Genomic DNA, 12,917 nt, shown 5'->3' on the forward strand with positions numbered 1-12,917 from the left:
ATGAAAATTAAACTTTTTCTGTGGTTGGTTCTGTGCAGGAAAATCCTGACTTGGGATAATACTAGGAAGAGGGGTGTCATAGGGCCTTCTAGATGCCAACTCTATGAGGCTCAAGAGGAGACCATGGAACACCTTCTCAACAACTGCATTTTCACTTCCAGATTATGGGATTCTTTTGCCTCTATCTTCCAACAATCTGACAAAGATATTGGAAGTCTTTTCAATACCCTCACCAAATGGAGAAGGAACTTTTCGAACAATGAAGTTCTAGGCTCAGCGTGGGCACTTACACCAAGCTTCACTATTTGGAATGTTTGGAAAGAAAGGAACAATAGAATCTTCAAGAATGTTAAGAAATCTTCCCAGTGTATCTATGATTTGATCCTAAGATAGATTAAGGAAACGATTGGCACTATAGTTTGAAATCTCCCTTCAAATCCCCCTTTTGCCACAAATTGGAGGATTCTCTGTAAGCTAGAGTTTTAGGAACTCGTTCCTTAGGGCTTAGTCAGGAAATTTTTAATTGTGGATCCTAAGTTAGACTTCTAGCATCCCCCCCCCTAAGGGCTTTCTAAAATTCAACATTGATGGGGCTCCTAAAGGTAATCTAGGCACGGCAGGCCATGGAGGGGTGTTAAGGGATGATAATGGAAGTATTCTGCTTATCTTCCATGGTCACTTAGGAAAGGAAACCAACAACATGGCAGAGTTAATGGCCATGGAACAATGTCTTGAGGTCCTGGTTCAGGAAAATCGCCAAAATACGATCATTGAAGCTGACTCCAAGTTGATCATTAACTCAGTCAAGAGAATAAGTTGGGGAACAAGACCAGAAAAGGCCTCTAAAAACTGGAGGCTAATTCAAGTCTTCCAACAGATACACAGTCATCTACAGAGCCTGAGAACAGTCAATTTTGCACATGTGTGAAGAAAGGACAATAAACTAGCAGATTTGCTAGCCAATCAAGGAGCAATCTGCACAGATAATAGGGTGGTGATGAACTGGTGAGAGCTCCCTTGAAACAGATTAAAGACGGAGTGTCAAAACCAAGCAAATGAAGACACGCTAATGTTCCTTAAAAGAGCCATGGAGGCAGGTACAGTTAACTAGCAGTTGTTTGTTCAGAGCTTGGCTCACAATGGGGTCTTTTGAAAGTAGTTTGGAGAGGTCAACCAGTGAATCTCAGATTAATTGGTCCATTGAAGTCTCCAGTTGTATTAGCAAGGACGAAAGGGTTTCAAGGATTACAGGAAGGATGGCGGTGACTTCTTTATGCATTGGGTCAAGGAGGGTTGACGATGCGAAGAGTTGAGAGCAGGGGACTTTCAGAAACAATGAAACCAAAGATCTTTCAGTTTTGCTCTTTTTATCGTGGCTTGAGTGGTTTTCAGGTGATTGCGGCCCTCACAAGCAAGAAGTGGTATTTCCCTTTCGGGAGCGATCCCACTCAATGTGCTCCATGTGGTGGTGGGGACGGGAGGAAAACCACCCTCATCACACGCTAATTTCTAGGAATGTAGGTGAGTGTGATTTCAATCTCTACTGTCGGATCTCACAAAGCGAATCAACGAATTAGATCGCTCGTGTAGGTTTGCGGACCCTTGCGGTAAATGGTGAACAGCTTATCATTGTGATTTGGCCTACAGCCGTTGGATCGAACGGTAAGGTTCATCGGTCAAGATTAAAGAGGCAGGCTAGGTTTGTAGGGAAAAGTGTATCCTGGGGGTCAAGAGGCTCATCGCACGGGCAACTGATTTAAAGTTTAAGAAATCAGGTGAATGTGTTACCTTTATATGTAGACAACTATTTGTTCTTTTTGGGTCTGAGTCCAAACTCATGGATTTTTCTTTTGAGAAATGTAGAGTTTGGAGGTAGGGGGTAGGAAGTAGTTTTGATGGGACATCTCCATAGTCAACGACCATGCGAGAATTGATGTATTTTATGTACTTTATTTTATGATTAATGAATTGGAAGGTCCGACTCTTGCATTAGCAAAAAATGGTTTCTTATTCTCCTTAATTGTCTCAACAATGGGTGCACACAAACTATTGAAATGGTTTACAAACTTTCAGTAGCGTCTTGTAAGACCATGAAAGCTTCTTACCAAAAACACATTCCTTGGAATACACTAGTTAATTATTTCCTTCACTTTATCTAGATCCATATTAAATCCTTCTTTCGAAATCACAAATCCCAGGTATACTAGCTCATTCTTGATGAAGCTACATTTATTTAAATTTATTAACAAATTCTCTTGCCATAAGGTGCTCAAAGCTAATTTGATTATCTTGAGATGCTTTTCTTTTGTTTGGTTATAAACAAAAATGTCATCCAAATAAACAATAACAAATTTACCTAAAAACTCTTTCGAGACTTCATTAATTAATCTCATAAATTTGTTAGGTGCTTTCGTAAGGCCAAAATACATTACCAACCACTCATACAACCCATCGCTTGTTTTGAAATTTGTTTTCCATTCATGTCCCTCTCTAATTCTAATATGTTTACAACCACTCTTCACATCAATTTTAGAAAAATACCTAGCGCCACTAAAATAATCAATAGATCTTCAATGTGGGGAAGTGGAAATCTATACTTGATTGTAATTTTATTGATGGCCCTTCAATCACTATACATTCTCCATCAACCATATTTCTTTAGGATAAGCATGGTGGGGACAACACATGGACTTAATCTCTCCTTTATTAATCCTTTGTCACACAATGCCTGCACCTGTTTATTTATCTCTTTATATTCTTGTGGAGTCATGTCGTATATTTCTTTATTCAGAATACCTACCCCAAGAATTAGATCTATATGATAACTAATGTTTCTAAAATGAGGAAAATTATTTGGAAAATCATCTACAATTATATCTGCAAAGTCATCCAACATAAACTTCACTTCTTCAGGTAACTCATTTAAACTTGTGTTGTTAAGAATTATTTTGGGCATACCAATCAAAGAAAAATGAATTTCTTCTTTCGTTTTGAGCTCTTGCAGCAGTTCCTTCCCATCCATAAGTAGCACACTAGGAATAGCTTCCTCTTGTGGATCCTTATCCTCCAAAGGTACTAGCAGATGGTTTTGTCCATTTTCTTAAGAATGTACGTGTTCTTCCTAGCATCATGAATGGATTTCATGTCATACTTCGATGGCCTCCCAAAAACACATGGCATACATCCATTGACATTATATCACATAATACCTCATCCCTATAATTACCAATTTGGAACTCTACTTTAGACTACTCATTCACCAATATTTGATGGCCTTTTTGTAGCCAAGACACCTTGTAAGGTGTGGGATGTGCTATTCCCTGTAGCCCCAACTTCTCTACCATTTCTGTGGAGACCGAGTTATCTGTGCTACCACTGTCAATCACTACTTTGCAACATGTGCATCTTGATTTGCATGTGGTTCTACATAATTTTTTTCTTTGTGCTAGTTCCTTAACTTCCTTTCAGACTTAATCAATATTCTTTTAATCAATAATGATTCTCTTAGCTATGGCATTTCTTCATTCATAACAGCAGCTACATTTTATTCTTGTGCTTCCCCTATAGTTTCTCCTCTTTGGCTTATAGGGTTATTTTCTTGAGAATCTCATGACATATGTCCCAATTTCCCACATTTTTATTATTGAACTTGCTAGCTGCTTCCTTGAGCAAGTCTTATGGAGAAAGGCCTTCTTCTTCTTTATTCACCTCCTCCTCATGGATGACTGCTTGAACTACGTTCGCCTTCCTTTGGAGGCTGAGTTTTCTCCCAGTAGTTGGTTTTTCCTCTTCCCCTTACATGATTCCTCCCTCTATTCCATTAGCATTACTTTCTAGCCAATTTCCTCTGCTTTCAAGGTGAATTGGTAAGAATATTCTACAGTTCTAGGTGAAAATAGGCTAAACTCATCTTCAATCTTGAACTACAACCCATTGATATACCTAGAAACCTTTTCAAGTGTTTCTTCAATGTATCATGCTCTAATATTTACCTTGTAAAATTCTTTAGTATACTCTTTGACAATCAATGACATTTGTTTCAAGTTTTGCATTTTCCTAAATAAATACAACTGGTAATAGTTGGGAAAAAAATCACATTTCATCTTTGCCACCATTCTGCTCCAGCTTTTGATCTTAGCTTTGTTATTTCTTCTCTTTTTTCTTGGACTTCATCCCACCTAAGAGTTGTGTTTCCTTTCAATCTAGTAACAACAAACTTCACTTGTTTGTTATCATCTACCTCCTCGCACTCAAAATTCTTATCTAAAGCATTGATCCAATATATTATTTATTCTTGTTCCAAGCTACCAATGTAGGTAGGTATATCCATTTTAGGCCTCGAAATGGCCCCCAATTATTAACCTCGTCAATTTAATTTTTTGCAGGCTCTCTAATATGTTCTTCATCTTCTGCTGGAGACTCTTCCTCAGATACACTGATGTCTCCAGTCTCTGGATCTCTTTGCATGTTCATCTCTAAGGCTTCTAGCATATCTTGGACATGTCCCATGTCCTCCTTATCTCCAGCATCATCTATTAGTCATCCCCTTTGACCTCGTCTTCCCCACTGAGCGTGCAATGTCATTTCACACTTTTTTTTCTATGTGTCATATCTCTAATATCAATAATTGATTCTAGATCCTTCCTAACCTGCAACAATATTAATGGATGGAGTGTGCAAGAAACACTAACTCATTCTCACTTTCAAAATACATTTTCAATTCACAAAATCTCCAACAAATTTCTAACATATATATTCTTTATTTTTTTCCGAATTGCAAAAACTCGATATATACATTCATAGATAAAAATATATAATTCTTCTTCTATCATTACTAAAATTTGGATGTGTTTGAATTTTCCAAAAAGGAATCTAAGCTCCATGCTTTTTTCCACAAAGTCTTAGCTTTCTTCATATTATTCCTCCCACAAATCTAGTCTATTTTACTAAACTTAATACAAAACTACTTCCATATAACCGAATAAGATTTCCTATTTTTTTTAACATCATTCATATCCAAACTTTTTAATCTTTAAACTAAAACAAAGCTAATTTACTAATAAAATAAAAGAATCTAATTCCTTCCGCATTCCAATTTTTTTCCAATTTCAAGTGTAAGATGTTCTGCATCAAGGAGGTCTGAAATGTGGAGATATAATTGATTTAAAATTATCTATATAAAGTATTTTCCAAAAATAGTTGTAGAATTTGTATATCAAATATATTTCAGGGGATAAATTAGATTTCCATCAAAATACTACCATTAGTTGTAAAGTGAGTATGACATTTCATAATCGAGGTCATATAGAAAATCAGTTGAGTATATACGATATTATGCCCCTTTCCATCTAGTTACCTCAAGGCACTCTATTGAAAAGTAAGTGGTTATCATTAAAACCATAATTCTATTTTTGTTAAGATGTTATTTTATGGAAGAGATAATGATCCTAGTATTAAAGAATACAAAAAAAAATATGAAGTGATCATGTGTAAACTTTTGGATATTTTTAGTCGTGGATGAATTTAAAAGGTGACATGAAAAAAACTGATGGAATTGAATTAGCTTTAGAAAAATGAAGGACCTTTCAGATGACAAATATGAAATATTGGTTTTAAATACATGTGCTCGTGTTCATAACAAGGATAAGAAAAACAATACAAATTTATTTTCAAGTGACAACATGACAACTGCATATTCAGGTTCTTGAATGTATTTATAATGAAAAGTTCATTGTTTTTATTAACCTTAGTTTCTAACATAATTTTTTTAATGTTAATTTCAATAATAGATCACAATTTCCTACTAAACATATTTAGAGCACACAAGTTGAGTGTGAAACTATTCCATTTTTATGATAATTAAAGCTCTTTATAGATAATCATGTGTTACATTTTGATTTTCATCTCAATAATATGAATGCTGTGGACATTTTTCTTAAAAATGCATTTGAATGGAATCAAGTGGTACCATAAATATTAATATACAAAAAAATACATATCTTTTTAACAAACAATTTAACTAAAATGTATTTAGTTGAATATTTTTGCACTTGTATGAAGCATTACATGACTAGTGCATTGCTTCCCTAAAATATAATATATGTTGTTACCATACTTTAATAGATTAATTTACAACTAGTATGTTGATTCTTGTGTACTATTAATTTTATTTATTGTCCAAATTAAAAGTTTATTTTATATCATATTTTTATATCCATCCATTGAAAACTTGACAAAATGAATGCTCAAAGAGCGCGAGTGGTTGCCACTTTAAATATAAAGCTTCAACCCTTAGTAATAATTAAAAATATTTAATACTATAAAGGAAAAAATAAAACAATAACAAAAATATGATTTATGTTATGTTTATAGTTTAATATGATTCTTATTTCTTTTGCAACAAAGCATTTTTGAAAATTTTTAAATCTTTTCCATTCACAATTTTTATTAGAAAAAAATTCCATTTTGGAAACAATTTTCAATTGCATTCTTTCCGCTTCCCCGACTGCCCGAGATCCTCCTTCGCAGAATATTTTTCCCTTGTTCCATGTCGCTGAATTTTTCTCCAAAATCTCAGCGGGAGCCTGATCATATAGACGAAAACTAACCTGAGACTCCAGACTAAGTTATACTTATTCTAGTAAATTATATGTTAAATTGTAATTCCAACTGCACAGCGCAGGGCAGTTTTCGGAAAACCGCCCGGTCTCCCCGCACCACTATTCGCAGAAGGCGGTATCCGTGAAGGGGGACCCGACACAATCAAATGGCGCCACGCGTCCCCTGTACAACAGCCGAAACAGCTTTCCCCGGACGCTAAAGTCCGTTTGTTTTGCCCGAGGTTGGTGTGCGAACCTCGTTGGATCAGCCAAGTGATCAGGGCGCCCGATCTCAGCCGTTGATTTCCGAAGTTGCCCTCCGCCCGCGTCAAATCAAGTTTTTGCGTGGATTGAAAGTCTTTTTGCGTTGACCGCTGTAGGTGATGAAGTTAATGGTTTTTAATGTGCCTACGTAGAATTGGGTGGCGGTCTTTATTATGGTCATGGGCATATGTTTAATATGGTGATGGGCACACGTCCCATTTTTATATGTTTTTATATATGTTGTAAATGCATGCCTGCGTCCTGCAGTTGACAATGTTGGCGTGGTATATATGGTGCCTGCGCACGCAGAGAAGTTTTTTTTTGTATTGTGATGTATGGTGTGCATTGAGGCTGCACACGGTATTGCATACAGAACAGAGGCATAGTAATGGTGTTGAGCCCGTGCACATTTTTTTTATTCATGGAGTTGTATTTGAACGCACAACAGTGCGAGATATTAGAGAGAGGGCTGTAATGTTTTGACTTGGCCATTGAAGAACAGAGAGCATTGTGTGCCCCCACGGGAGTTGCAAGAGAAACAAAGAAAAGAACAGAGGAGTCTACGCGACCGAGTGTTCATGAAGAACAGAATGGAGAAGAGCCTGCGCGCTACTTTTTATAGAAATGAATAGAACGCACAGCATTGCGAAAACATATGAAACAGGGGATGTAATGTTGTTTTTGCCCCCATTGTAAAACAGATGACTGTGTAAATTTCCACAGCAGTGGAGTAACCAGTGAGAGAGACAGAGGTCTCCCAGTGAATCCCTCTCTGCGCAGAGGATGAAAGTTGTAATAGTTTTTGTTTCTTAAGCAATAAAACTATTTGTTATGGCTATGTAATAGACTGTTGAGTCATTTTTCTTTTAATAGCTTCCCTGTGCAAAGGTCCTGGAAGAAATGAAACAGAGCATTGGCTCTGTGGTATTTGCTTGTTGGTTTTTGGTATTTTCCCATTTAAAAATACCCAACAGTGGTATCAGAGCTAGTCCAGGCTCTTTGAAGGCTCAAAGAAGCTGAAGGAAGGTGTGGTTGCAGCAGTCAAACTTCTCTAGCAGTGTGAAGACTCAGCCAAAAGAGTTAAGGTATTTTTCAAATCTTTCCTTTCTGTTACTGTTAAAGGAACAGTCAGTGATTTAAAAAAAAAAACACACAGTCAAGTATTTGAAGCCTAGTTAAGAATGGCAAGGTCAAAGAAGAAAGCCTCCAGGCCTGTTAAAAATGTGTCTCCCTCCTCTATTAAAATAGAAGACAATTTATTTGAATACATTTTATTTGAAACCCCAAAGTTTGATGGAAACTTTGATGTATGGGAAATAAAGATGAGGGCTTTCCTAATGTCTGAGGGGATTGAATTCTGGGAGTCAGTGATTGATGACAGCAAGATGGATAAAGAATCCATGGAGTATGATGCACAGGCAGCAAAGATTATCTTGGATGGACTCCCTGATTCAGTGAAGAGGAATCTAGGAAAATACACATCAGCAAAGGATATATGGGATAGACTGCATGACCTTAATGCAAAGGGAGCACTGACCATGACAATGAGTCAAGAAGAACCCATCATAGAAGCTGAGAATGAAAAGCTTGATCTCATCAAGCTTCAAGTAAAAGAAAGGGATGAAGAGCTTGCCAAGCTTAAGAAGGAGGTTGACCAATGCAAGAGGAAACATCATGAAAAAGTCATATCCATGACAAATCAGCTGAATAGTGCAAAGAAGCAGGCAGATGTCTTGACAAGTCAACTTGAACAAAGACACAAGAGAGTGAACAAACTTATGGAAGAGATTGGACGGTACAAGGTAGAGGTCTCCTCCCTTAAGTCCGAACTACAAGAAGCCAGGAAGCAGGCACAAGGAGTTGAAAAGAAAATGGAGAGCAGTCAAGCGGAAATCTCCAAAATGAAGACAGATATTATCTCCTTCAAAATAGTAGTAGCTTAAGCTACTCGTAGCAAGGAAGAAACTGAGGGACAACTAGCAAAGAAAAATAATGAATGTGAAAAGTTAGAAGAAGAGATTGTCCTCCTCAGGAAGAAGGTTGAAGGAATGAACAAGATCATGAAGAGCTCTCAAGCTTTGGATGACATGCTCAGCTATCATAGATCTCCATCTGATAAATCAGGACTTGGGTATGTAGGTGAACCCTCAAACAAGGATGAGGATGCTTTAAGCAAAGGAGATGTGAAGAAGCCAGAAAGAAATGGTGATGCTCCTAGTTCCAGCAAAGGCAAGGAGAAAAATGAAGGCTGCAATAGAAGAAATCCTGCCCCAAGCAGAAAACCAGCTCCAAGAAGAAATGTAGCTGATGGCAAAAAGGCAAGAGGCAATGGTGATCATCAAAGGATCTCAAGGCAGCAAGGCTTCAGAAGTGCATCAAGGAAACCTCCATCTCCCAGGTACCAAAGTTCATTTTATGGTTATTGTTATGCATGTTCAAACTTTGGTCATATGGCAAAAGACTGTAGAGCATTTCATAAAGATAAATGTTGTGGTCTTCGACAACCTCCAAGAAACAATTTTAGAAGAAATCATGAAATGTTATTCATGAAAAATGTTGAATGTTTCAAGTGTCATAACATTGGGCATATGGCACGGGATTTTAACTTAAGATGGGCTCTTACACAAGCTAGACCCATGCAAAAGAAGAAAGTTACACAAGTATGGAGAAGAAAAGAAATACAGTGTGAAAGCCCCTTAAGCAACGCAGCTGATCTAAGTTTGTTTTGAGAAAACTTGCCAAAAGAAGACAAGCATACATTAAAGGGGAGCTTGTCATTTTTGTTTACTGAACTGTATTAACAGTCACTCATTGATGAAGACCTTTTGATAAGGGAAAGATGTGAAGTTAAATCTGCCATAAAAGCAGAGAAGAAAAGGGGACAACGTTCAAATGTAAAGAGCAGCAGCGCAAGAAGAAAAGTATGCAGAGCATGGAGACCCTCATAGCAGTGGGAAGACAAAATATAAAACAACAGTTTGAATTTTTTTTATAATGCAATATGCATAGAAATGCATAAAGAAAAACAGGGGCAGCGCATAGTTTTAATGCACATGGAATGAATGAGAATGTGTGAGGCAGCAGAAAATTGAAAGGGATTGCACAGTAGTGCGTTGTGAAAATAAAATGAATGAAGTTGAAGATTGTGTGAAGCAAGGGTGCATAAGAAAAGGCAGCAGCCCGTGTTAATTTTTTTTTTCGTGGAGAATGAAGTGCCAAGTGCATGTGCACACAACAGTGCAAATTGTAGCAGCAACACAACAACAAGTGTAGACACAGCAATGTGGGGTAGACACAGTAAAGAAGATGGCACAACAGTGCAGCAGAGAATATGCAGCAACATAAAAGAACATTGTAATGAGTTTGCACACACAGCAGTGCAGTGATTGTTTGTTTTGGAACTGCATTTGAAGCAGTCATTTGGTAAATCCCTCTATCAAGAGGAAGGTGCTCTTCAGCACATTGTAATGGTGAATCCCTCTGTCATGAGGAAGGTGCTCTTAAGCACAGTCACATGGTGAATCCCTCTGTCATGAGGAAGGTGCTCTTAAGCACAGTTTCAGGTTAATCCCTCTATTAAGAGGAAGACAACTTTGTTTGTTTGTGAACTGCATCAGAAGCAGTTGGTGAATTCCTCTATGTGAGGAAGATATCTTTGTAACACCAGTACTGAGGAATCCCTCTATGTGAGGAAGTGTTTGGGTAAGATTGAATGCCCAGCAGTTGAAATTAAAGGGGAGTGTTAAATTGTAATTCCAACTGCACAGCGCAGGGCAGTTTTTGGAAAACCGCCCGGTCTCCCCGCACCACTATTCGCAGAAGGCGGTATCCGTGAAGGGGGACCCAACACAATCAAATGGCGCCACGCGTCCCCTGTACAACAGCCGAAACAGCTTTCCCCAGACGCTAAAGTCCGTTTGTTTTGCCCGAGGTTGGTGTGCGAACCTCGTTGGATCAGCCAAGTGATCAGGGCGCGCGATCTCAGCCGTCGATTTCCGAAGTTGCCCTCCGCCCGCGTCAAATCAAGTTTTTGCGTGGATTGAAAGTCTTTTTGCGTTGACCGCTATAGGTGATGAAGTTAATGGTTTTTAATGTGCCTACGTAGAATTGGGTGGCGGTCTTTATTATGGTCATGGGCATATGTTTAATATGGTGATGGGCACACGTCCCATTTTTATATGTTTTTATATATGTTGTAAATGCATGCCTGCGTCCTGCAGTTGACAATGTTGGCGTGGTGTATATGGTGCCTGCGCACGCAGAGAAGTTTTTTTTGTATTGTGATGTATGGTGTGCATTGAGGCTGCGCACGGTATTGCATACAGAACAGAGGCATAGTAATGGTGTTGAGCCCGTGCACATTTTTTTTGTTCATGGAGTTGTATTTGAACGCACAGCAGTGCGAGATATTAGAGAGAGGGCTGTAATGTTTTGACTTGGCCATTGAAGAACAGAGAGCATTGTGTGCCCCCGCGGGAGTTGCAAGAGAAACAAAGAAAAGAACAGAGGAGTCTGCGCGACCGAGTGTTCATGAAGAACAGAATGGAGAAGAGCCTGCGCGCTACTTTTTATAGAAATGAATAGAACGCACAGCAGTGCGAAAACATATGAAACAGGGGATGTAATGTTGTTTTTGCCCCCATTGTAAAACAGATGACTGTGTAAATTTCCACAGCAATGGAGTAACCAGTGAGAGAGACAGAGGTCTCCCAGTGAATCCCTCTCTGCGCAGAGGATGAAAGTTGTAATAGTTTTTGTTTTTTAAGCAATAAAACTATTTGTTATGGCTGTGTAATAGACTGTTGAGTCATTTTGCTTTTAATAGCTTCCCTGTGCAAAGGTCCTGGAAGAAATGAAACAGAGCATTGGCTCTGTGGTATTTGCTTGTTGGTTTTTGGTATTTTCCCATTTAAAAATACCCAACATTATATATATGTGAAAACATACCTGGGAAAGCCAGTGAAGCCCAAACGAAGAATGAATGAAATGGAGAGTCTGATCTAGAAATAGCCTGCCGTAGAACGAACCTGGTACGCCTGCTGCAAAATATGATCTGTCCGCGACTCCCTCTTCATTCTGATAATCAGTATCTACTGAAAGAGAAGGCAGAATTTTAAAGAGTGAGTTGAAATCTGAAGTAGGAAGATCGTTGAAGAATACTTGACACTGCGGAAGAGGAATTCCCGCAGCCCTATATTTGGCTTTGAGGGCCTGCGTTATATTTTGGGCGGTGAAGAGAGCATTGGGGCCCGACGAACAACCAAGGTCAGCAACGCAAAACGTGTTGCATTCCATAATCATGTTCATTGATAAAATGGTTTCCTCCAAAATAGGCTTTGCAATTTCTAACCCACTCCTCTGCAATATTGCGTCGTGAATATCAATCGTTAGAAAATACTTATCAATGATGTAGAAGCAAAAAAATGATGGATTGAAATTCCAAACCTGTAATAGAATCGAATTTTGGGCATAGCTGGAATCTCCGAGGCCAGCGTTCATATGAAACACTCTCTCCATCTCCATATGGATCCCTATCCTCTTTGCAACCACAAATCAAACCAATAAAACACTCCTTGCAATCACAGATCGAACCAATTGACACAACAGGGAGGTTGGTAAATAAAGCACAATTTTCCAGCAAACGGATGGGCATCAAATTCAATTTTCCCATGCCGTGGAACTTTCAAACTTCTAGAAGAATGCCTCTGGATTTTTTGGTTTTTCTTATCAGTTATCCCACATATCAACTCTTCAAACTTCTAGAAGAATGCCTCTGGATTTTTTGGTTTTTCTTATCAGTTATCCCACATATCAGCTCCACGACACCCTACGTGAAAATTTCAGTCAAAACGGACTTCTTAATCTATGGAAGCCTACCCATATTGTGAAATTTTATAGCATCTAGCTTCTGTGAGTGATTTACGAGGTTACCCTTACGACAATTCCGTGAGATTTGTTTGAGTCAGAATCCATTAAAAATTTTGGAAAACACCGCTTTCCCCTCGCGTGCATACAGTTTCAAAAAAATGTTAACGTTGTTGGTTTAAATATGTA

The 12,917-nt window shown here is 38.3% G+C and overlaps 1 protein-coding gene across 1 annotated transcript in view; it reads right to left on the bottom strand.

The window, feature by feature from the left end:
- The window catches only part of LOC149233842 (7-methylxanthine methyltransferase ICS1-like), a 67,328-nt gene extending 54,881 nt beyond the window's left edge, over positions 1-12,447 (bottom strand). Inside the window, exons 1-2 of the mRNA XM_089382310.1 lie at positions 12,309-12,447; positions 11,811-12,221 (exon numbers count right to left, since the gene is read on the bottom strand). Coding sequence (XP_089238436.1) covers positions 11,811-12,221; positions 12,309-12,386 — 489 coding nt within the window. The 5' untranslated portion in view covers positions 12,387-12,447. The remainder of the gene's footprint in view (positions 1-11,810; positions 12,222-12,308) is intronic.
- Between the last annotated feature and the right edge of the window lie 470 nt (positions 12,448-12,917).

This window comes from Pinus tabuliformis, chromosome J (assembly GCF_031772625.1).
Source record: "Pinus tabuliformis cultivar Carrire ecotype Pingquan chromosome J, CPIR1, whole genome shotgun sequence".
NCBI classification, from domain to species: Eukaryota; Viridiplantae; Streptophyta; class Pinopsida; order Pinales; family Pinaceae; genus Pinus; species Pinus tabuliformis.